Source organism: Meriones unguiculatus, chromosome X (assembly GCF_030254825.1).
Source record: "Meriones unguiculatus strain TT.TT164.6M chromosome X, Bangor_MerUng_6.1, whole genome shotgun sequence".
NCBI lineage: Eukaryota > Metazoa > Chordata > Mammalia > Rodentia > Muridae > Meriones > Meriones unguiculatus.
The window spans coordinates 121,048,550-121,074,487 of record NC_083369.1 but is presented as its reverse complement, the minus strand read 5'-3'; the positions used below and the strand labels follow the sequence as shown (position 1 = coordinate 121,074,487).

General features: G+C 38.6%; 1 protein-coding gene across 1 annotated transcript in view; it reads right to left on the bottom strand.

The window, feature by feature from the left end:
• Nucleotides 1–25,938, bottom strand: part of Gpc3 (glypican 3) — a 363,266-nt gene that overhangs the window by 27,547 nt on the left and 309,781 nt on the right. The window contains exon 7 of the mRNA XM_060374526.1: nt 15,879–16,038. Coding sequence (XP_060230509.1) covers nt 15,879–16,038 — 160 coding nt within the window. The remainder of the gene's footprint in view (nt 1–15,878; nt 16,039–25,938) is intronic.

Sequence of the window (25,938 nt, the reverse complement as noted above, 5' to 3'; positions counted from 1 at the left end):
AGCAGAATAAGGAGGAGGGGAGTGGGGGGGGATGCTTTGACTTGAAGCTTCCTCTTTTCTCAGCATGCGATTCATTGCCTCCACTACCTTGATTTACTAAGTAGAATTAGATACACAGTGTAAGCCTGAGAGCCTGGTGTTTAGTCCCATGACCAATTGCTTAAAGTGATTCACCATTTCTTGTTGGTGCTTGGCCATCTTTACATGGCTATAGCCAGTGTACCCAATTTTATTACCTAGATGGAAGGTGTATTGTGGTTGAATTTTAAGAGTGCTTATATAAGAACTAAAAAAAAAAAAAATCATAGGAGATATAGTTCTCCTGTGTCTGAATCTTAAACCTACCTACTGTGAAAGTCTCATTTTTATTGTTGTATAGCTTTATAAACTTACACATATGTGTATGGTATAAGTATCAGGAGAAGTTTGAAGCATGAAAAGGGATCAGACTTTTCTTTCTTTTTGTCTTTAAACTAACATCTTGGTTGATAATAATATTTTTATTTCTTTGATGTGTGTTTGTATTACCTTATAAATCTATAAGTGAGAATGGCCTCTCTGACAAAAGGCAATATCGAATGCCATTTAAAATAGGAAATTAGTTCCAGAACTTATTTTTGAGACACAGCTGGTTTTCAAAAAAAAAATGCCATAAATGATACCAATAGAGAGTTTAAGCATCACAGTTGACTTGAGCAAAGTCACTCACACTCAGCCACATTGCTTTGTACATTGGACTTTAGTTACTTTGCTCAGTTAATTAGAGTAGATCACCAAGAAACCAAGGAACACTAGCCTGTTTAGAACAAAACAACACACACACACACACACACACACACACACACACACACACCCCTACTCCTATGGTCTCAGTGGCAAGCTAACAAACTGCCATGCTCTGATATTTAAACATCCCTATCTTTTGTGCCAGTTTATACCAGTGGTCTTTACTAAGGTAGGCTGGCTGTCAGTTTGAGGATGGTAAGCAATTTCTGTTAAGATGTAAAATGAAACATCATGTCATGTGGATATTTAAGGGCTGGCTTCGTGGTTCTAAAAGGCCAGGGGTATTGCAATGGTGAGAGATGAATTTCTGTAGGTCTTCTGTCAATTCTGATGTCTAAATGATAATTGTGAATGGCATGTTCTTTCCTAAAACACACAGAAAACAATTATGGAAGAAACCTTGTTTTTAAATATGAAGTTGACACCAAACAAAACAAAACAAAACAAACAAACAAACAAACAAACAAAACCACTTTACACTTTTACATTAATCCTACAGAAGGATGGGCTAGTTCTTGTTAAATGCACATAGAATTTTCTCTAGAACAGACTGGATAGCCATTAAAAAGCCACAATAAATTTAAAAACACAAATACCACATAAAGTGTATTATCTAAGTGCCACAGAGCTTGGTGGCAACACACAGCTGCAATTTTAGTTACTTGGGAAGCTTAGGCACAATACAAGTGTCCAGACCAGAAAACTTAGTGAGATTCCTTCTCAAAAGAAACTCTAAAATGGCTTAGGGATGTAGCTTAGTTGTATTGTCTTTGCCAAGTGTGCTTTAGACCTTGGACTCAATCCTCAGTACCAAAAACTAAAGAATAGCAACAACAAACCCAAAGAACTCCATAGCGCACCATGGAAAGAAATTAGGAATCAGTAACAGAACGCTGTTAGGCAAATTCAACAACATCTGAGAATTACCCAGCACAATCCTGAGTCAAAGACGAAACCAGAGAGAGGACATTGAAAAATATTTTGAGGTAAATTAAAATGAAGATACAATGTATAAAAATTTACTGAGACAGGGAAAGCAGTGCTTGGAGTGAAGGTTATAGTGACAATCGACTACATCAATCATGAAGATTTCAGACCCATGAATTAATCTTCCACATGGCTTAGGGATGGAAAACCCAGGTAGCTCAGCCCTTAGCACACACTCCAAGCTCAAGAAATAGAGCATAAATGTTTGCTCTCTCCTGACTATGGCTTCTGACTCCTGCAAGTGCTTGCCACTGCAACACCAGCATAGCCCGGCCCGTAAGAGAACCAGATGTGAAACTAAAATAAAAATACAACACGTCAACTAACTACTCTAGGAGCCAGATTCTTAAAGGAATTGGGCTCTTGTAACATTCAAATGACCAAGAGAAAGGGCTTTGAAAAATATAAAATTGTTTTTTTACAAATGGAACAAGCATAAATATTTATATACCCAGATGCACATAGCATAATTATTGAAATGAGGAAAGATTAATTATTGGAAAACCCAACACAGCTTCATTTGATTTATTTTTTAAATTCGCTATCCTTCCTTACTTTGCTCTTTTCATTTGTTTCTCAGTGGAAGTGTTTTCATTTTAACTTTGGTAACATGGGGTACTGTGGAACTATCCAGACCTCAACCTCTCTTCCTTTTTATTTTAAGAATAGGTCATGTATTTTGTATCTGAAGATGCATTTGGAAGTCATGTTGATCATCATTTGGATAGGTTCATTTTAATTGTATTCCTACTGGTGTTTGCCTTTGTAAAATAGAACAGATGTGGACAGTAGCGTGGATTCATGCACATTGAAACAGCCCTTTTCCAAGAACCGTAAATCCTTTGGTTTCTAAAACATTAGAGATGAACTGATAAACCTTTACATGGGTGTCTGATGACCTAGTTGGCTCCATCCATATTCAGTTAAATAATGATGGTTTTCAGCTTCTCTTTCTCTAAAATGTTCCCTTTAGCGCCCTTAATTGTGCTTGTTTTTCAATATTCTATACTTTTTTGTATAGTTTCAACTATAAGAAAGAAATAATAATAACACCTATCCTACAGCATTGTTGAGAGTAAAATGAGCTGATTTACATAAAATGCTTAAAATCATACAGTTAAGTATTCCAAAATGTGAGCTACTGGGCTGGCAAGATGGCTCATCATGTAAACATGCATGCCACCAACCTGATGACTTGAGTTCAGTCCCCAAGACGATTAGGTCTCAAATTCTGTCTGGGTCATTACCCTTTGATAAACCTCTGTCTCCAAAAATATTTGCATCACAATTCATAACAGAAGCAAAATTATAGTTATAAAATAGCAGTGAAATAATGCTATGTTTGGGGTCAACAAAACCTGAGGAACTATACTAAAGGGTCACAGCATGAGGAGCTAGTAGGTAGATGACACACCTGCTGTAAATGTAAATGTCTAGGCCCTGCCAAAAGATCAAGGCCAAATTCATTGACAAGTCCAGGATGGCCTTCATGATACACTCTCTAGCAACTATTCCAGGCCTTATTTCTAGCTTCCTTCTACTCCAGTTATACCAAGAAATCCCATACATTCTTGCTCATCTCCATGCCTTTGTTTATACTTGCCTACCAGCTTTCCTGCCTTTCACCTAATCCAATATGTTGTTTCAAACTCAGCTCAACTTCTGACTACCCCAGTATGGGTTGGTAGTTTTCCTTTGTGTTCATATAGCTCCCTATGCATGCTCCAATCAGTACTTGGACAGCATTACAGTCTGATTTTTTGACTAGGTGTGAATACCGTTTCTGTTGCCTTCTTTTCTTCCCTCAGTCCCAACCATATGAATACCAGCAGGTATCGTGCCCATTCATTTCTGTATGGTCAGGGCCATGTAACAGACCCTTATTTAGCACTAATTATGGCAGTTACCTGACCCCAAGCTTCCAGGAAGAATATTAACAAAGCACTCTGCCTAGGGTGAAGCTTCACAGGAGGGGGAGGTGCCTCTGAAGTGAATTTAAAAGATGCAGAAGGGGAAATAATTATGCGCTAAGATCAGCATGTGCTGAATATTAACTGTCACTGCGTATTGAAACCTATCAAAGAAAAGGCACTGGGCTAAGTGCTTTATGTGTTACAGAGGACTTTACAAAGTCCCAGACAGGCCTGAAAGACTAGAATGACATTTTGTGAGAACTGTAAAGCAGCTGAAATATAGGGTGTATTAGGGGTTAATGGGAGCCAGGATTGGAGACGGCTGGAGCCAGAAGGCTAGGCTAAAGCATTTGGCTCATTTCTTCCTGGAATCTAGGGGCAGCAGGGAGAACATCTTTCTGACTCTTACTGAGGTGATTCTAACTTCTTCTTGAGGGAAGGAATACCAACCTTCAGTCCTTCAACTAAACCTGATTCCGAACTCCTTTTTAGCAATTTTAAGCTAAATTATGGCTTCTGTAATTTAGGTTTAGAAAGCACTAAAATACAATATGCATGATTCCACAAATACTGCCCAAATCATCATCCTTGCCCATCTCCCCAGTCCATCTTTCTTGCCCCAGCTGTCATTCCAGATGAAGTGGTGTGTGGGAGAGGAGTAAAGCCAGAAGAGAAAGAAAATAATGGAGAGTGAAATTCATGGCTCCACATTCTAAGAATCGCCGCCTCGGGAAGTGGTGTCTCAGATGTAGACTCAGAGTGATCCAGAACTTAGAAACTCACAGTCAGGAAATCCATGTGCTTTTTTTTTTTTTCATTCTGGATTTTGTCTTTCACTGTCGTGTATCTCAGACAGGTTCCCAGATTGGCAGGAAGAGAATGTGACCATTCTCAGTGTGCTGCTGTCTACATACGTGGAACAAAGCCAGCAGTTTGACCGGATGTGGGGGAGAATCTCATGTCTTAGTTTTCCAAAAGTTCGTGGGGTGTGTGAGTATGTGTATTGGTGGGGTATGGGAGTGTGAGTAATACATTGCCTCCCCGCCCGAACAAGAAAGAAATGTTGAACAGGAGAGTGGGAGTGTGTTCCAAATTTAGTTTCTTTCCAACCTTTGCCCATATGGTTGATGGTTTGAAAAAAAATGATCACCAAGCCAACGAAGTGTAATTTGATATTAGGAGTTCCAGGCTCTGTGAAACCAGAGCTAATAACAGCACACGGGATCCATTTGTCCTAATGCCCTCTAATAGAGGCTGAACTCTCCCAGTGGTCCTCATGTCTATGCCCCAGCAAGCTGGCCTATCAGACTCTCGTCCAGATTTTGGATCAGAAATGATGAGATTTCCATTGGTTAAGTGAGACTTCAGAAGGAGCCTGTCAAACTCAATGAAGAACAGAGAGCATTAGGAAAGGAAAAAGTTCGTGGGTAGAGTTAGCATCGCAGAATTAAGGGAGTGTCGAAGCCTAGGATTCCTAGAAGTCAAAGTGACTAAAAATGAGAAGCTCTTTCGTTTGTTAACATAACTTATGAAGACAGAAACTTCTCTCCATGGTGAAAAGAGCTACTGCTTTAAGCTAAGAGCCCAGAAGGATGAAAGAAAGAAAATAAATCTTTCCAATGCACCTCCTCACTTCACTGGTATGCTGGTAAATATTTAACAACTGGCTCTCAAAACAAGAAGTATGCATGCCTGTTTATTTTAAGTTTTATTGGGATAAAGGATGTATAGCAATTGTTTATAGATAACATATATGATACTCTTTATAATAAATTTCATATAGGAATTGTTTCTTACAGAATGCTCTTATTGACCTATTCTTTGCCAGAAGTTTGTAACTATAACAAAACTACATTGCAGCTGATAAACAAGTACAATTTCTACAGGAATATCAGTTGATATACTGGTTTACATGAAGGAATCCCACAGAAGTGAAGAAACAAAAGTATCAGTGTGACTTCTCTCCATGAGTGGGCAGAGTGAGATGTTTAATATTAAATAATAATTCTGAAAGTTTAGAAGACTATTTCCTCAAATGGTGTGCTACTCACGATGTGATGGCTATAGCTAGCACACAATTACAAGTATACATTACTCACAGTTTTTCCCTATCACTCCCTTAAGTCTGAATTCTAGACATTTGAGCCCTGACTTCCTGTATCTGCTGACTTCCATCATGGGCAACATTGAGCTACAAACGTGCTGGCACTTGATGCAGAGTGGAAAAAGTATATAGTATTTCTGCCTCTCAAATATAACAGATGCAGTTACACAATGTGATACAGTAATTAGCAAGGGATTAGTTTGGAGACTCATCCTTCTTTGAATAAAATTTACTTAATTACAAATTTATGGGAGTTTAATCTTTATTATAATGGCTATATCTAATAAATGGCTCACAGAAATTCTGAAAATGTGACAACTGGCTTTTTATGATATAATACCATTCAACTCAAGGAGACCACTGTCCTCATCCTATTTAGACTGTTTTTGAGTGGATTCCACCAAAGTAAGGAGGGATACCAAGCAGACATATACAGAACAGGCCACTCCTCCCTGCTTCAAGTGTGCTCTGCTATTCTGCCATTTATTGCTGATCTGTAAGAAGATAACAGAAGCTGAAAGTCAGCTCTTAAACTTTTAGAGCATCTTAACAGATACTTTGGTCCATTGAATTTCATAATTAAAACTTGCAGTTTATCTTTGGCAGGCCTCTTTGTTGTTTCCTTTTTCTGTTAATGTGTAGTTATTATATTCTACAAAAGTATTGGTCCATGATAACATGATAGAGGGAGTTCTGGATCATAGATAATTACTTCAGATACAATACTTTATTCTTTGTGACTAATCATGGAGAGGGTAGTGTAGGAGACAGTGTGAACCAGATGACCTCCATCTTGATAATTCAGCTATTTAGGCTACTCATTGAGGCTGCGGGGGTGGGGTGGGAGGGGCTCTATTCCAATTCTGCCTTTCTAACACAAGGGCAGGAAGGCCACAAGCTTGTAGATAATCAGGAAGAAATAAGATCTATTGTGTTGCAGAAGCAAGACAACCCCAGAGGCTGTGAGTGACAGAGGATGCTGAAAAGACTTGGTGGTAAAAATCTGTGCTATTCTTACGGATCAATTTGCTTAGAAAAATAGCTAGAGAAAATTCTAATTGGTGACATGTGCTCTCTACTCTCCTTTCCTTCCTCTAGGCTGAAAGCTGGTTTTTTTCCACCACCATTATTTTCTTTTGCTCTACTTGCGTATAACCATCCCACCTCAGAGCTTTTCAAAATCTTGGAAATCAATATTTGCTTGATGTCTATTAGACTAATATTTCAGATATCTTTGGCTTAATGAATACCCAGATTTCTCTATAGTCAGGAAGCTGACTGTTTCCTAGGGCAAACTGTTCATTCCACTGAAGACTTGTTCAAAGGGTAGGGAAGTTCATCCCCTGTCACTCAAAGTATGACTCCTTATAAATTCCATGCATTGCTTTCAGTTTTACTCTCTTCTTCCAAGTGCAAGACTTCTAAACCATAGACCACATCTCCTCTATTCTTATCTTGTGTAGACTGAACACTGATACTTATTACCACTGCTTTCCCATTATCTCTGCTGAAATTCTTCCTTGTCCTTCCCAGTTTTCTTGATGCTTTTTGCCTTTAGATGCTCATTCAGTGCCTGTCCTGACTCACCTACTTGACTGAGTCACTACACCTTTGTGGACGAGAACAGGGATCTCCCATCCTAGTCCTCAAGTTCAGCTATGGGAAGTTGGAGGAGACTTGGAAGGAGTCAGTACATAAGATAGTAAGAGTAGGACACTGTGCTACCCTGCCAAATATGAGGAGAGAGGCAGCAGTTGTGAAAACTAAATATTCACCTGAGGTTTGGGATTTAGCTCAGTGGCAGGTGCTTATTTAGCAAGCATGAAGCCCTAGGTTTCATCCTCAGTACTGTGAAAACCAAACCAGCACTGCACATGGATGATTGAAATGTCTATTTATTTTATGATACTGGGGATAGAACCCATATGGTACCCATATGGTAGCTAAGCATTCTACCACTGAGTTTTCTGCCTCAGTCATGAAATGTTTATTGAACATTTATTAAATGACAGTTACTAAGGAGGTGTGTATGTGTGTGTGGTGAGGAGGGAGCATGAGGTTGGTGACTGATAGCTGAGTCCTTAAGGTAAAAATGGGAACAGAGGATCCAGCACAAACTCTCCTAGTTTGTAGCTCATTGAGGGATACAATCAGCAATATAATTACCAAGTAAATAAAAGTGGAGTAGAGAATTTCCTCCAAATTCTGGTGTCTGGGATAGTCTGAGAGCAGAAGGAAATCTCATTAGCACCTTCAGGATAAAAAGTGTAGATATAGGATGAAAAAGACATGCTTGAAACCCTCCCAGGAGCTCATGGGTATTTGGGCAAATCACTTTACTCTGAAAGCCATTTTGAAGGTGCTAATGAGATTTCCCCCTGCTTTCACACACAGGCTGCCTGCAGACACAAGCATCTGTAGGGCAACCTCCATTCTGTTTTTATGTACTTGGTAATTATATCACTGCTAAAGTCTGCCCACAAGTTACAAATTAAGAGAGTCTATGCTAGCACTTGTTCTTACCTTAAAGGCTTACTTAACATCATATAAATTAGGATTTTTTTAAATAAAAAGATAATAAAAAGATAAAAATCAGTATATTTAGAAATTATCAGCACTATGAATTAAAAATAAAAGCTGAACATGGGGGCACACATATGTAATTCTACAACTTGAAAGGCTGAGGCAGGGAGGATTGCTATGGGTTTGAGGTGAGCCTAGGCTATAGTATGTGACCATGTCTCAAAACAAACAAGTAAACAAAACCGACCAAAAACAAACAACAAAAAATCATAAAATTAAAAATTAAGAAAAACCCAAGGATCATGTTGACAGATCACTGTTGTTTTTTAAGGAAATTTCTAATTACAGCATTGATTTAACTAGAAATCTCCATCTTTCTTTCTGTTCTTATATCTCATCCAGTAAGAGAGACCATCGCATTTGATGGTACACAAACTCACTTTCCGAGACCCCTTAGGGATGTTAGCCCTTAGGGATTGCTTCGCTTCTGCTTGCTAGCACGGATAGACACTTTGACGTTGCCACTTCCTGGCTGGTTCTTCTTCTACTGATCTACTAGCTGAGGACTGCCCTTGGCTGTCCCCCTTTATTCTTACCTACACTTACAGAGTTGAGTTAAGGCTGTCACTGAATTAGTCAGCACTGCTTCTTTCCAGAAAAGAACAGCTGCAACTCAGATATTCAAGTTCACAATTAAATATTTTCTTTGTAGTTGAAATACAATTACGATATATAATGACTTAGATTGTTTCACATTATCCATAATACTAACCGCATTCTTGGTGTAAAAAGGGCAGAAGGAAAACTCATAAAGAATTACCCTGAATGATGGGCAGTCTGTGGCACACACCTTTAATCCCAGCACTGAAGGTGTAGAGGCTGGTGAATCTCTGTGGATTCCAGGATAGCAAGGGCCACATACACACAAAAGCCCTAATTTGAACCGAGCTCCCCAGAATTATCCTGTATACAAAGGGGTCATACACCAACATTCCTATGGGGCAGTATCACAAGGTGGAGAACTGGAAAAAAATCAAACCTCAAAAAATCAAATCTCATTCCAGACAACAAACTCATGAAAACACCTCAAATTGTGGTAACTTTACAAAAGATTTCTACTTTCCTCCCTTTCATTCATCACCAGCTTACCTGTGGTAACTCCCTAGTCAATACTAAGATATTGGGAAGGTGCCATTCTTGGTATATGTCTCAGCAGATAATATCACTGCTAAAGTACACATCTAAGTCCTCCTTTGTAAGACCCAGAAGCTGCCCAAAGCTAATGGGGGGGGGTAGAGATTGGCTGTCTTGTCAATCTATTTTTAGCAAGAAGCACCAGGACTGTGTGTGTGAAGAGTGTTATTACAGTGAGCTTTGCTTTCTTCAGCTTCCCCACGGCATGAACTCCCTAAAAGCAAAGACCTAGACATGAAAGCAGGCTGCTTGTAGCTAAGAGCAAGGCAGAATGAAAAGCATCAAGGGCCCTTTCTTGACCTTCACCAACAAGCGGTCCACCCCTGCCCTCACTGCCCCACTCCTACCAAAGAAAACAAACTGTAACTAGCTGTGATTCTTTCAAGATGTAGGTGCTTACTACTGTTTCAACTCTCTGGTTATTTGCACAACTCAGCAGACATAGTTGGCATTATTCAAATACTTTCTCACTTTAGACCACCCTGGGCAAAAAATAAGTTAATAAGGAACCGAATGCCTCCTTTTTAGGGATGGAGAGAGAATACATGCATAATGAAGATTACTGGACGGAACAGTTGGACCTTTAAAAACATTTTGTTAAAGGGTTTGCAAATTAAAAAAAAAACACTTAGAACCCAATGGTACAAATGATAGTTGTATTAGTTAAAATGGGTGTGCTGTTTCATAATCTATAAATATATTTCTATCCTCTTTCAAGTAGTGCTTCAGCAACTAATGCGCTGGGCAGGCATTTTATCAGAACTTTCACAAATGAAGAAACTGAAGCTTAGTGTTGCTGAGGGACTTTGTCAAAAATCACAATGTTGGGAAGCAGCAGAGACAGAACTCGGACCCAGTTTCCTTGACTGTGGACTACATGACATTTGAAATGCCCTAGGTATTGAGAACATCCCAGTTACTCATTAGATAAGGATCCACTTCCTAGTAGATAGAATAGGTCCTTTTACAAGGAAGCCAAATATTCAAGAGACTGATATCCTAGTAAATAAATTTGGAAAGAGTCACTGTAAGATCTGGCTTGATAGTTCCAAACATGGATTAATTACTTGGTGGGAAGCAACCTGTAACAGAAGTGTCAAAGCTCCTTATGGTGTGTTTCCAGTGAGTACAGAGGGAGAAAAACTAGGTTGCTAAAACTGCAGAATTTGTTTTGGGAAAATTCCATAGTTTATGACTTAATTTGTTGCCTACTGGCCAATACAGATAGATATTTTACTACTAATATATTATTAATATAAAAATATAAAATATATTTCTAATATATTTTGAGCTCTACAGTGGACCTGACATGTCGCCCGTTTAAACAACAACCCAGTCTGTTCATTCCTCCATAAGCCCTCCATCTGCGGACGTCACCTGGGATAAAAGGCCTATCATAAAGTTCCTCTGCTGGTTTTATCCCTTTCACCAGTCCAACCTATCAACAAATTTCTTAATACACAGTGATTAGCAGCTCACATTTATGAGGATTTGGCTTGACAGTTTAGAAGGATACACCACTGAAATGTCCTTCCCTTTTATTATGCCATGAGCTGTTGGTTGCACTTGATCATTTAAAAAAAATAGGGGGGGGAAGAGGCCGAGTGTGGTGGCACATGTCTGTAGTCTTATCACCTGGGAAGTAGATAAAGAAAAATCAGATATTCAGGGTGATTCTAGGCTACACAGTGAGTTGAAGACTAACTAGAGGTACCTGAGACCCTATCTCAAGAAAAAAAAATAGAAATAAAAAAATAAAATAAAAAGTTGCTTTAAGGGAGTTCCTAATTAGCATCTGTTTAAAGTTGTTGTTTTACCTTTGAAGTCTAAACTAACTGCAGAGAAAGAATATGTGATACAGAAGTGTTAGATGTACGGTGGAGAAATCCTGTAGCCACTCTCACAAGACTGCCAGGAGAAATAGTAAGGAACAAGGCTCCCCCTGAACCAAACAAAATCTGTGAAACATAGAGGAAAAGGATGAAATCAAAGCAGGAAGAGATAAAGGCAGGCCCGTTAAAGAGAAGCATCTGGCAAAGTTTAAGATGAGCTTTAAAAGTGAATGTATCCCAGAAAGCTTGAAAACAGAAAATCACAGCACGTAATATCCTGTTGTATCAGTGCGCTGAGGGCTAGATAATGGGCATTTCCTTACAAGGCTGAATTACCTGACTGTGGTTACGATGGGCAAAATCAGATTCATTCTAAGTGGAACTGTATCTCAGAAGAGAACAATGAACCTGCAAGTTAGGTGGAAATGCAGAAAAAGGTATCCCCCAAAAGATTCTTGCAAGTGTCTTGGCAGGAATCACAGCTAAAGACATGATCACAGACTGTTGGCAGTAGAAAAGCATGTAAGAATTGCTTAGGCATTGTCTTTCTGCTACAGATGGAGAAACTGACTCCTGAGTAGTAGAAGGGACTTACATTAGGACACATGGGAGTTAGAAACAAAGCCCAAGAATAGAACCTGGTAGACCATATTACATGCAGTGTATCAAAGAAGAGAAGTGAGTCAGGGAAGCCAGCCAATAGGACCACTCACTGGTTATGATGTACAAGTCTATTCAGGGACAAAAGAAAGATATAAGAGAACTAAACAAACTCTAAGCCATGCTCTTTATTCCCAAATTATTTTCTGGAGGAGGCAATTTGCAGTGCTAAATGAAATGATAAATGCACATCATGTTCCAAATCAAGTTGACTAAATAAATGGATGATAATGAATCACCAGGAACACATGGCATTTACCCAGATTTTAGGTGAAATTATATAACAGCTAACTAATGTGTATAGTCTGTTGTTCCAAATAGTTATTGTACCTTGAGCATGACAGATTGGCAATGAGTGTCTTCTCCACAAGAAGTGTTTTAAAGGAGGCCCAGGGAATCACAGGCTAGTAAAATCACTGGTCAGGGGAGGTATATGAAATGCTTTAGAGGCAAGGTGTCATTTTCCTTGTAAATTAAATTATCTACTTTTTGCAGTGATTTAAAGTTTACAAAGCCCTTAAAGTTAATCATGCCTAACAAACTGATTTGAGTTCTTAGAGATGACCAATGTACATGTAAACAAAGGGAAACCAAGGATGCAAACTAACAGCATTTTGACAATGCCCTTGACAAGGACCCAGGTCAACCATTTCCTACAAAAGTAAGGTCGCCTTGGATAGAGACAAGGCTTATAGGCAGGAAATCATGAGACTTTCTGAGAAGTATCATCAGTAAGGTGTCCTGAGGGCCAGTGCTGGGACTAAATAACATTTTGGTGACTCTTCTGGCAACCTTTATAATTAATATGGCCACAGAGTTGCTAGACACAGGCTGGGGGCCTCCATTACCCAAATGTTTAAGACCTAGCTTGCTTCAGGTTTCAGAGTTTTTCAGACTATAGTATATTTATACGGTCTTTACTGGTTCAACATCTCAACTCTAAATATTTGACACTTGTTTGAGCATTGTGTTGGCACTCAAAGGGTTTGAATTTCATAGTATTTTTGATTTCAGGCTTTCATATGAAGCATGTTTAACCTGTAGCACAAAAAAAAAAAAAAAAAACACCTCACTTTCCCATTTTCATGGTTACATTGAGGAGCAAAGAAAACATTTGAGTAGACTTGTTCAAGAGTAGCCTCTGAAATCATACTTCCTGGATCTTCCTTCCGGAACCAGAAAATCACTCTAGAGTATGTCTTGAAAGCATTGGCAGAGCTTATTTCAATAATTCAGAAAACTTTTTTTTTTGGAAGAAAACTCTTTTTTTATATAACCATTGGTTTTAAAAGATTTTCGGACAGAAACTAACAATTATAGAGCTCCCAGTATATGCTAGTGTGTGCCAAATATAGTGGTACATACTTTGTCAACTGCTCCTTTGATATATTCTTGTAATAGACCCACAAAGTTAGGGTATACTCCCCATTTGATGAATGAAGAGTTAGAGAATTAGAAAGGAGGTGATAAAACTTGAGAGAGTTTGTTCTAAGTCATACTAACATGTAAGGAAAAAAAAGACAGATACATGCTTGCTCTATAGCAGAACTTAACTTTCTTATCCCCTAGTCCTATGTAAAAAGCATTGAGAGGGACAGGTATGATTTAAGAAGGAAGAAAGGAGGCTTATCTTTATAGACATATACGTGGACAATGGTATGAAGAGAGAAACCAGCACAGCATGTTTATGGAGCTCATAGGGGTACAAATACAGCTTTTTAAAGCCGAAGTAAAGCGTGTCTATGTGGCTAATGGTAGAAAACATGGCCAGAAGGTTAGTTAGGGCTGTACTATGAGACTCTTAGAATTCTGCAGAGGATCTGAGCTTTATCTTCAAAGCAATGGGAACAGGATAAAGGCAGCTGAGCTAAGGAGAGTATGAGATGCTTCAGAGAGATTAACCTGACATCTGTGCATGATGAATTGTTGAAATCTTCTGCCTGGATCTGTGATTCTTCGTTTGCTAATTTGCTAGCCTAAGGCTCACAATATTCCTGCCTTAGCCTGGAAACCTGGAGACCACTTAGGATTTGTTTGCAATATCATATGCAGGAGGATGGGAAGAGAGAATGAAAGGGAGCAGTAACAGAAACAGAAAAAGTAACAAAGAAATAACCAACATGGAATCGTTGATCAAATGCATACGAGGAAGAAGGAGGGAAAGAGAACCAAAGATGACTTTACGTTAAGTCTTTGTGCCATTAGGAAAAGATTAGGAAAAGATGGGTTATCAAAGGAGAACCAGTTTTAGATAGTCAGTTCATAAATTTGACTTCTGACACATCAAATTGGGGATAAGAGTGTCAAAAATTTAGTAACCAGATAGAGGTGTGGCCTGGTAACTTAGGAGAATAGTTGAGACTGATAGTAATGATATTGCATCATCTCCACAGTAGCATAAAAAAAAGGTGAAACAACATTAATGTCTATAGAAGGAAGATGGATAAAAATATATTGTATGTATGTATGTATGTATGTATGTATTTATGTATATATGTATGTACTAGAGGTTTTGCAGGCAGGAGGTTTAGGTCACCTTTGAGTACATGTTAAATTTAAGGTTGTCCTGGGATCCTGACTCAAAAAACAAAACACAACCTAACAAGGAGCTTGAGCACATTATTTTAAGGGAATCAGAAAAGGACAAACTATTCTACTTTATATGAGTTATGAAACAGTGAAACCCAGAAGCCTCAAAGGAAAATATTGTTTTCCAGGGGTTGGGGAGTATCAGGGGAAAATGAAGAGGTGCTGTTCAGTGAGCATAGTGCTTTAGTCTGCAAGATGGAAAATATTAGACATCTGTTGTTGATGAAGTTGAACCTAATTAATAGTGCTCACAGTACATGTAGAAATTGCTTAAGAGAAGATTTCTTATTAGTTTTCCTCAACAAAAAATAACTGATTCCAAGAAAACATTTAGAGGAGAGTGGATAAAATGTGTATTTTCTCTCTGGAGAAGAGTGAAGAAGAGGCTTAATATGAGACCTCTGACTGGCAGCCAGCTTTAGAGCAGGATCAGTGTGGATGACAGTTAGTAATGGAATGAGGCTATGAGAGAAACAGGGAATAGAAGCATCTTAGAGACCTGGGACAATAGATTTTCAGGAAGAAGCAATGTGCTGAGGAGGGAAAGGCATGGTAGTGAAAATCCATCTCTCCCATGTAGAGACATCTCCTTATTTCTCTGAGCCCAGCTTTATTAGGAAAAATTTTATATTGAAAGAATACCTGTCGATATGAAAGGACTTAGAAGCTCTGAGAGATAACAAATGTGAGAAGATTTTGTTGTTGTTTTTTCTATTTCCTTATTGACTCTAGCATCCCTGGTATTTCTCTTTTTTTACTGCTATTGTTTTTATGTAGCTGTATTGTGATATATTGGAAATGCATCTGACTGCTTTGAGATAAGAAAATAAACATGTTGTTTGGAGAAGATAAAGGTCAACACATAGTTCTTCCATTGTTGGTGTACTTCCTTTTTTGTGGTGTTGAGGATTAAACCTAGTACCTCATACATGAGATACAAGTACTTTATCCAACTACAACCCCAAGCCTCACTGTAGATTTGCACAAAGATTCCCAAGGTAGCATTTCTTTGTATAGCCAAGAAGAACTAAGGACAACTCCTACAGAAAAACAGAGCCAACTGATCAGCTCAATTTCCTTTAATCAATGAAAAACAGGATGATACTTTTCTCGTCTACCTAGGGTCAGAGATGGGGAAGAAAAACTACCTGAAAGCTTCACCTTTTGAGAGCACCAACTATCCTAAAAGAGTTCATGGCATTGTGTGCTGCAGGGATTTTAGTGAAGGCCTAGAAAGTAACTGATTTTTTTTTTTAAGTTCTGAGAGCATCATCATTTCCAGACAGTTACCTGCAAGGAAGCGGAGTTGATTCTTCACTTTCATCATCCCATCACCAGAGCCTCCAATGCACTCATCTTCATCATCACCACAGTCTCCACTCTCAAGCTCTTCCTCATCCAGGGTTTTATCCAGAACTTTACCCTTGGGCACAGACATGGTTCTCAGGAGCTAAAAGAAAAAAAAAGGAGGGGCTATAGAAGCTCTTTTCTGGTAGATTTAGAAGAATGTGTTACCACCAAGTACACATCTTTTAACAACTGTTTTCAACTGGGCATAGTAGCATACACTTAGTAGTTCCAGCTACGAGGGAGATTGAAGCAGGAAAATTGCTTGAGTCTAGAGTTCAATACCAGTTTGTGTAGCATAGCAATACTCAATTTAAAAAATTATCAATTTTTTATGTGTAAATTGCTTATACATTTTAGAGCTTCATACTTCTGGAAAATTCCACGGGTTTGACACAATTCTCCTTTCTTCTACTCCACTGAAACCACACTGAAGTCCGAAGTTGCATTGCATTTTATATTTCTATAACATTTTATCTAATTTCCTGAGTCTCTAAGGTAGAACACAAATGGAGAACGTAATACTGGACAGGTGAAGTGTATGTATAGTCTAAAAGGACATCAAGATCAGGAAAAAATTCCCCCCAAAGTATCCTAGAATGGCATTCTGCTCCATTCAAATGAAAACAACTGTTCTTAATTGAATGAAGACATAGTGGTCTCTTGAATCAATAGCACCCTACTTAAATGATTACTTGTCACATCCCATATTTTGACCAGCAGAAAAAATTATAAACAGTTCTCTCTTCTGCAGTTTTAGTAAGTGAGATGTTTATCATAGCTAATATGCTTATTACTATTGATCTTTGGGGTATTGATTTTCAGCCATGTGGCTTAGTTTGTTTTTTAAAGATTTGTTTATTTTTATTTAATGTACATTGGTGTTTTGGCTGTATGTCTGTCTGTGTGAGGATGTCAGATTCTCTGGAACAGGGGTTATAGAGGGTTGTAAGCTGCCATGTGGGTGCTGGGAATTGAACCTGGGTCCTCTGGAAGAACAGCTAGTGCTCTTAAAGACAGAGCCATCTCTCTAGCCCCTATGTGGCTTGGTTTTATTGGACTCCTATCGTCCCAGTGTCTTTCCATGACAGACCCATACTTGCAGTATAGATGAGGGTCTGCTTTATTTTTTACTTGTCATCTCTCTCCAAGGCTTTATGCTATTTTCCTTAATTCCTGCTCCAGATGCTATCTCATCACCCATTTTTGGTCTTCTAGGTCCCACCCCTTGTTTTTCAATGAGAGTTAGTGATGATTTATCCTGATTTGTCAACTTGACAAGATTTAAAGTGAGCATGGAATGAGCCTCTGGGCATGCCTGAGAAGGGTTTTCTAGATTAGTTAGTAGAGATAGGAGATTCACCCTGTGGGTGCCACAGTTGGAGTCCCAGACAGAAAAAAAAAAGTGGGGGAGAAAGTAAGCTGAGAACTTGCATTGTCCTTCGGGACTGTATAGATAGATATGCTGTAACCAGCTGCCTCATGCCCTTGCCAACTCTTAGACTTCTCTTGAGAGCTAGAATTTTATCATTAGCAGGAAGTCTGAGTAAAGTTGTGTTCCTCACACTGACAGCCTCTCTTTGTTACTTTTCGAGATAATGATGGGTAGTCGAGGTGTATTTTGTGCACTTCCTACTTATAACTGAAAATACTAAGGGATTCAAAATGCAAACGGTGAAAAGGGCTGAGTTCACAGCACTAATTTCACAACAGTGATTCATGAAGATGTGCCCTGACATATAGTTGAGTTGTAACTACTTTATGTACATCTCACTTTGAAAGCCCAAACTGTTAACAATTTGTATTTGAGGGTTGAGGTTTAGTAAGCTCGGCAATTTTCACAGCTTCAGCAACAGTGTGCTTAGGTGACTGCCCTTTATTTTCCTGTAAATGTGTGTAACGATGATTATGATGACTACTCCTGCATTTTAGTGTCGCTGCTTTGATTTATATAGTGGTGCTTACAGTTTCTCTAGTCAGTGCTTTGGCAAATATCAACACAGTCAAAACAGCAAATAAAGTTTTAGTATTGTTGTGAAAGTAGTTTTAATCTTGTGGCTCTCTGGAGTTCATGGACTTCCAGAGTCCATAAACCATTCTTTGAGAACTGTGAGTCCATGCTATAACAAACATAACTATAGTTTTATTTCTTATGGGAAAAATTACTTCTGACATAAGCATTTCATGTTAATTTCCAAAAATACATCCTTTGTGTATTCCACGGACTGTTTGAATTAGAATTTTTTACATGAGGAGATTTTGTGGTTAGGTATGTATTAGTGAACTTGCTATTTTTCAGGCATATCTCACATTTGAGCTTTTTATTAATACCTCCAGTAAACATTAACTGAGAACATACTATGAGCTGTTGTTCATTTCTGTCTATTGAAAGGCTTCCAGATTTTCAAGCCACATTCAAGTGCCATGTCCTTAATAAAGCCTTCTTGGCAGATGATCATTATAATTCTCTCTCTGTCTCCCACGAGCATTTCTTTTATCTTTACCCCTTAAATAGTACTTTCTATATGTGATCTGGTATTACTTATGTGTATTTATGATTTTCCCCCACTACTAGAATGTGAGCTGCTAGGGGCTTCATCTTATGTGTCTTTGAACCCACAGCATTCAAGGAACTATCTGGCATATAATAGATACTCAATAAATGTGCTATTGAGTCAAAGCAAAATGAAATGGCATAGGAGGTCTTTAAAGTTACTTCCATAACTGGATAGAAAAGAAAAAAATGCTCAAAGCCAGGATTAATTGTAGAAGAACTTAAAAATAGATATAAAATCTTCCTTTTAAAAAAGTATTTATTTTTATGTGTATATATGTGTCACATGCATGTTTGGTGCCTGCAGAGGCCAATAGATGTTTTTTTGATATCCTAGAAGTGGAGTTATGAATTGGTGGTTGTGAGCCATTATGGGGGTGTTGAGGACTGGGGAATCTGGATCCTCTTGAAGAGTCGGAAGTGCTTTTACCCAATGAGACATCTCTCCAGTTTCAGCCCAGTTGAACCTCTTTTGGATGACCCTGGCTGAGACCAGTAGTTTATTTCAAGAGGCCATTTTCAACCCTTCACAGAATGTCTCCAGTAATGTTGGGTAGCTCTGTTTAAAACCGGTGATTTTTTTTTTTTAAAGAAACAACACTTTTAAAGTTTTGCCAAGGAGGGTACTACTTTAGGTCTTAAATTATGTTCATTTTGGAGACAACTCCAGCATGGAATGGAGATTATGGAAGATTTCCTAATGATTTCACATGGACAGCTACTGAGGCATCTAGCCCTTACACACTAAGAAAACAAATTCAAACAAAGAAAACTATTGTTGATGCAAAATTCTTAAAAAAGAGAACAAAGAAGAGTATTGAAAGGACAATGGGTCTGAGGAAGAATTAGCAATAAACGAGTATGGATTTAGTGAGGCTTTGATTTTAGTTCACACATCCAATTCTATTCCATCAGCTAAATCCATTTCACAGTATTGACCTTTTTGTTCTCTCACTACTTACAATGTCTTCCAGACTTAACATTCACTTCATACAAACATTAGGAGAGACCTGTACATAAGCACAGGTAGCACAAAGGGTTTAGTGTTGTTGATAAACTGTTTGTTCATCAAAGCAGGGACACTAAAATGCAGGAGTAGTCATCATAATCATCATTGCATACACTTACAGGAAAATAAATGTGTGTATTCTGTCAGCTTTTAAAAATAAGCTCTTGGCTCAGAACAGTGACTACCAATGTCAACTACCATTAAAACACAAATCTGACTGTTTCATCCGCTTCTCACACACCAGGCTCTAAACCTAAAGCACCTGCCATACATGGCTGCATATATGCAGAATGGACAAGACCATTTACAACCCAGCATTTTTCTGTAACTGCTATCCTCTGTACAGCTGTATTACCTATAGTTACAGTGGGCGAAGCATATAGTAAATATATATTTATGCATTGTTTTTGAGGTAAGGTCTTGCTGTGTATCTCAGATTTGGCCTCAAAGCTAGGATTCATCTATCCCAGTCTCTGGGGTGCTGAGACTGTGCCAGCGGCATGTGCCACCATATCTACATCTTGATTTTATTTTAGAACCTACTTTTTAATGTATAAAGTATCATATTATGGTTTTCATGTTTTTTCCTTGTCTTCTAAGTCAGACTGTTACTATATAGCCCACATTGGCCTTGATCTCCTAATCTTCTTGCTTCAGTCTTCCATATGCCAGGACTGATATCATGTATCACACTAATGTCAGAGTATGAATCATAAATATCCTCCCCATGCTCACATAGTAAAAATTTAGTTCCCACGAAATGGCCTTACTGGGAGGAGACAGAACCTTAAGGAAGTGGGTGGAGGCCAGTGGAAAGAAGTTAGGCCACCGGACTTTTGAAGAGGACATTGGGTTCTTAGCCTATCCCTATCCTCCTTTCCTTGTTTCCATGATGTTCTTCTTCATAGGTCCCAAAACAACAGAGACAATTGACCATGGACTGAAGCCTGTGAGACCATGAGTGAAAATAAACCCTTCATCCTTCATCAATCCATTAGTTGATTATCTTAGGGATTTTGTCACAGTAATAAAAAGCTTATTAATACAACACATATATGTAAAAGTAAAAGGAAAGAGAAACAAAGGGGAATCCTTTGTGTGTAAAAGTCTAATATATGTTTGTGGGTTTTTTTTAAAGGCTTTAAGTTGATGACTTTTAAATAGTAAATCTCGAATTTTTTAATCATACCTGGTTTTGTAATCCTGGTTTCCCAGCAATTAAAAAAAATGTATATTTTTTGCTTTCTTTTCCTTTGTGTAGCCTTGGCTGCCTTGGACTCACTTTGTAGACCAGGCTGGCCTTGAACTTCACAGAGATCTGCCTGCCTCTTCCTCCCTGAGTGCTGGGATTAAAGGCATGAGTTACCATGCCTGGTGCCAATAATTAAACATTTTATTTTCAGATAAGCTGCTTAAACTTTCTAAAACAAAATGTGAAAAATAATGTTTGACTCATAGAAGTTTTATTATGAAAAAATAAGATAACTCTAGCATTCCAAACGTGGTAAAACATACAGCAGTTAAGGAGATCATAAAATTTCCTTAACCAATTTTTAGTATTGAAAGTTTGCATTATGACTAATTCTGATTTTCTTCACATAGTTCTTCTCATCAGGTGTATTCATATCACTTCACATTTTTGGATTATTACTTTGGTAGGCTTACTAGGTTAAAGAATATGTACATAGATTCCCTAGACACCTTGGGAGTGAGAGTAAAGTTTTTATAGAAGTTATTTAAGATACTACTTGGAAATAAGGCTCACTGGGCATGTTTGGCAGGCGTGAGGTCCTAATTTGGATTCAAAAATATCTCAATGATAAACAAATAAAAACAAAACAAAACAAAAAACCAACAAAACCAGGCTTCACTTGCGCAGAAGCCCTGATCGGTGTTAAGTACACCTGTCTTCTAGAATCTTAATGTGCATGAACCCCAGACAAGGTAATGTTGTTGTTGTTTGTTTGTTTGTTTTGAGATGAAGTTTTAGCATGTTTCTAGTCTGGTCTCATACTAGGGTTCAAAGATATCCTCTTGTGTCGTCTTCCTAAGTTACTAGGATTCCATGTTTATGTCACACTTTATGAAAGGTTTCTGCAGGGTTCCTCTGCTTCTTAGAAACTCTCTGGAACTGGCTTTGGACTTGAATTGTGTTAGCAAGATTGTCCATGATTGTCCATGTTAGAATGTTTGTTCTTACTCTTCAAAGCAATTTGTGAAAAGAGTACAGCACCATGACATTCTTCTTTTTCCTGACGTATGAACATCATGACCTTTTGCCCTCCTAGTTAATAAAAATCCCCTTCTGAGGAGAATGAAAGTCCTCTTCTACAAAGGTGATTGACTTCATTTGATTAGAAAGGAAACATAGCCCGGCAACAGGTACTCAGTTCATTGAACAGGCAGAAAGAAAACCCTGGCGTACTACCCAAGAAATTAAGAAACACGGCACAGGGGAAAATAGGCTTTCTCGAACCTAGTGACTTCACGTTCTTAAATCCATAACCAAGATCACGAAAGGTCACCCTGTCATGGGGCGACTTGATTTGGTCAACTCTCTTTCCATGCTTGATTGACAAGAGAACAAAGATCAGAATAATATACTTCTTGTTCTTACGGGGATCAAATACGCTGAGATGAGGCCCATGAGAGCAACAACTCTTGATCTGTCTATATGGTCCAGACAATGGGCCTCTTGTTACTGTCCTCATTTGAAGGGCGAGAGTCTTATCGGCCTCACCCTGTGCTGGGACTGAGCACATGTCCTCTCACATATCACACAATCTCTTTAAATGCTGTCTTCCAATTTGTGTGACGGGGAAGACTGCCCCTTTCGGCATCAAGGGAGTACTCTGAGCCAAAGATAGTAGAAAAGACTAAGTCGCTGCGTAGTTGACAGGATTTTAGTAAAACACTTCCTCAAGTCCCATGCTCTTTATGAAAAATAATAGTGAGATAATAATAGTGACATCTATAACTGGGACTTTCGGTTCCCCTTTGTCAATTCGATTGCCTTGATTTTTTTTGGTGACTTCCTATTCTGTGGAATGTTCTCAGAGGCGAAGCATTAACTATAACTTGATGGGAAAGACTTTTGCTATTGGGTGGGAAAGTGAAGAAAGGGCAATAAAACCAGGTGTGGTGGTGCACACCTTTCAGTCCAGCACCCCAGCTGCAGAGTAATCAGATTTCAGTGAGTTAGAAGCTTGCCTGGTCCTACATAGGGAAGTCCAGAGTAGTCAAGGCGTTATAATGAGATACCCGTTTCAAATGTGAAACTACACAAAACAAGAAGGGGCAATAGGCTACAGTCTTAGTGACATTGGATGCTTCCAGCTTGCTTTCCATCTACTCTGTCTTAAATAACCAAACCATCCCATCATGAATGGGTTTGTCTTGAAAAGCTTTGGGAAGCTGGTTAGGATGGAATGAATAATGACATTCCTGCTGCTACAGAGCTAAGAGTTTTCTTGACTTTAAGCTCTTTAGCACAAGTAACAAAATAGTATCTATTTTGTAAATATGGGATTTGGTACATAGTTTGCGGATTTAGCTGATGTCTCTTTGGCTACTCACAAACCCTTCTGTAGGCCTTCTTTTTTTATTGTCAGGAATCCAGGTTATATTTTAAAGCTATTAAACTGGGCTTACAAAACTGATTTGGAATTGTTTGGGTGATTGGCTTTAAACAACCTGCAAGGAATGTTTTGGGGGCCTGGCTTTCCATGTCCACAGTAATGTAAACACATGCTTTACTGTTTATATTTGAGTAGCATAAGCTAATGGGAAGCAAATGTGGTGACTCCACTGAATCTTGGACTTTTTGGAATGCCAGTATGATTTACACATTGTGCACATCTGTAGGGCCTTGCATGTGACCCCCACTTTGCATGCACACTTTCTTTGAACAAATGCACCAAACCACAGCCTCAAGTAATTGGAAACAATTGCAGCTCCATGCTTTGGAGATGAAGCCAGAACCTCAAATGCACAAGGTTAGAATTAATGGCTAGATATACATTTTATTCAGCAAGAAGGCCATGCTGCATAGCAGTTAAGGGTGTGAGCTTTGGAATATGACCAGCATGCATTTAAATCTCTATCCAGCCAATTGACTGTGTGACTCTAGATAAGTCACTTAGCCCCACTGAACTTAACTGTAAAAATGGGGACTAACACTACTAACTCTACAAAAAACTGAAAGTATCGACATTTACATTTTAGAATGCTGTGGATGCTTCTCACAGGATTTGCTACAATTTGCAATTACACATTTCCTTGTTGCATCTGTAATAGACTAAAGAAGTGATACAATCTGCCACGATTACCTGTGTCTATCATGGCATTTGTCACCAAGTAAGGTAACATTCAATAAATGTTCATTACATGGAGGAATGGACACATTGCATTTCCTGACAAAGTACTGAGTTCTCTGACACATGAACCCTGATGTTCAGGATACTGATAATGACTTCAAGGAAGGAGAAATTGAGGAGGGAGAAGGGAGAGCAGCCCCCACCATACCAACAGAGATAAAAGGCTTGTTCAACAGGCTTTGTCAGTAATGCCAAGTAAAGTGCTATGGCCACACCATAAGGTATCAGAAAATCATGTGGGTGGGATCTTTTCAAGTATGAGAAAACCCATTTGAATGCTCCCAGGAAGAGAAGGAAAGATCTGTGCCCCAAGGAAACACTCACGGACGTTTAGAAGACTAGGAGCAGCAGGACTGCCAGAGGATGTGCTTTCAGAGGTGCTCCTGACTGGAATTCTCTCCCACACCTTCTCTCAGCCTTCACGCCTACTCTCTCTGCCACTTCTATGAGTGTCACTTCATCTTTGTAAGCAAACACTGAACTGTGTGAAGACACACCTCTCTACTGAATATCGATTCTCTGGGTAATAAGACAAACTGGAATGTTAAAGAAGCACTGAGGATGGAATTCATGGAATTCACACCATTTGAGGTGATAGTTATCTGTAGTTTGAAAAAGCCATTTACTACCTCTAGAAAATTTCCAATACTGTTATCAATACAGGCTAAGTCTGCCTTAACTGAAATGTGTTGGACCATGGGCTTTGGGATATTTGCAAATATACAAAGAGGTATATTAGGGATGGGATGCAAGTCTAAATACAAAATCCATTTCTATGGCATATTTACCTTATGTACACTGCCCAGAGTTTTCACTACTTCCATGCATGAAACCAAGTATATTGCTGGAAAGTTTTGTTCTCATGGTGTCATATTGTCACTCATATGGTTTTGGATTTTGGAGCACTTAGGGTTTCAACTGACCAGATTAAGGATTTTCAGTTGGTATCTTAGGACCCTATAGCCTTTTTGCCTTTCTTAGAGAGGAGGCATACCAAGAGGATGAAGGCTTTAATAATTATACTCTGGAGTCAGAAAACTTGGCTGCAAATCTGTACATGATCGCCTGCCAGCCTTAGTACTGTAAACAAATTATTTAAGTTCTCTTAGTTTTATGTTTCTTATCTATGAGATGGGCATGGCAATAACTTCTACTTGTCTCTCACACCATGTAACTGCGGGAACTGAATAAAGCACTGAGCTTAGTATGTGATTAAAGGCTCGCATAATGATGTTACTGTTACATATTCACTATTTATGAAGCACAGAATGAATTCTGAATATTTTTAGGTACAGGTTACCATTCAGTTACAGCCTAGGTACAGCTAATTATGGCACCATTAATCTTTTAATGTTATTTATTCTCTTACTACTATTAGCATTACTTTAATAATTACAACCACTTCCTTATCTGTCTTCTCAGTTGATCCTCTCCAGAACCCTTAGAGACAAGAGCAGAAATATCATTAGCTTTATTTCACAAAAGTAGTACATTGGTCTAGGGAGAAATATTAGGCAATATGTCTGTTTTTAGCCTAAATGCCTGTAAAAAGGCTGGACATAGTGGCGCATACCTGGAATTCCAGTAATCAAGAGGCAAAGTCAGAAGAATTCCAAGTTTGAGGCCAGCCTGGTATAGATTCTGTCCCTGAAAACAAAATAAAAACTTTATGAAGGGGTATTTACAGTAAGATTTAGCTAGGGTCTGGAATAGTACCAAGAAAGGAAGGGCTTTATACTCTAGCTCAAACTTGGGACAAACATAGGATCTGCACGATAATGGAAAGGATAAACTAATGGGTAAACAAATGAAATAAGAAATGAATTTTATGTATCCCAGCCCCTATCACTTCCCTTGTGGTTGCCCGAGTATACTAACAGCTCATTCCCAGCAAGGACTTGGATGTAGAGGCTTGATAGCTAAACCAGATGCATAGATAAGGTGAATGGCTGAGGGCCATCATTTACATTTTTGGGTGACACTCAAAGGCTGATGCTGTATTTCTCTCCAGATGTTGGATCCTCTAACCTCTGACAAAGTGAAGTAGAGTCAAAGAGGAAGAGA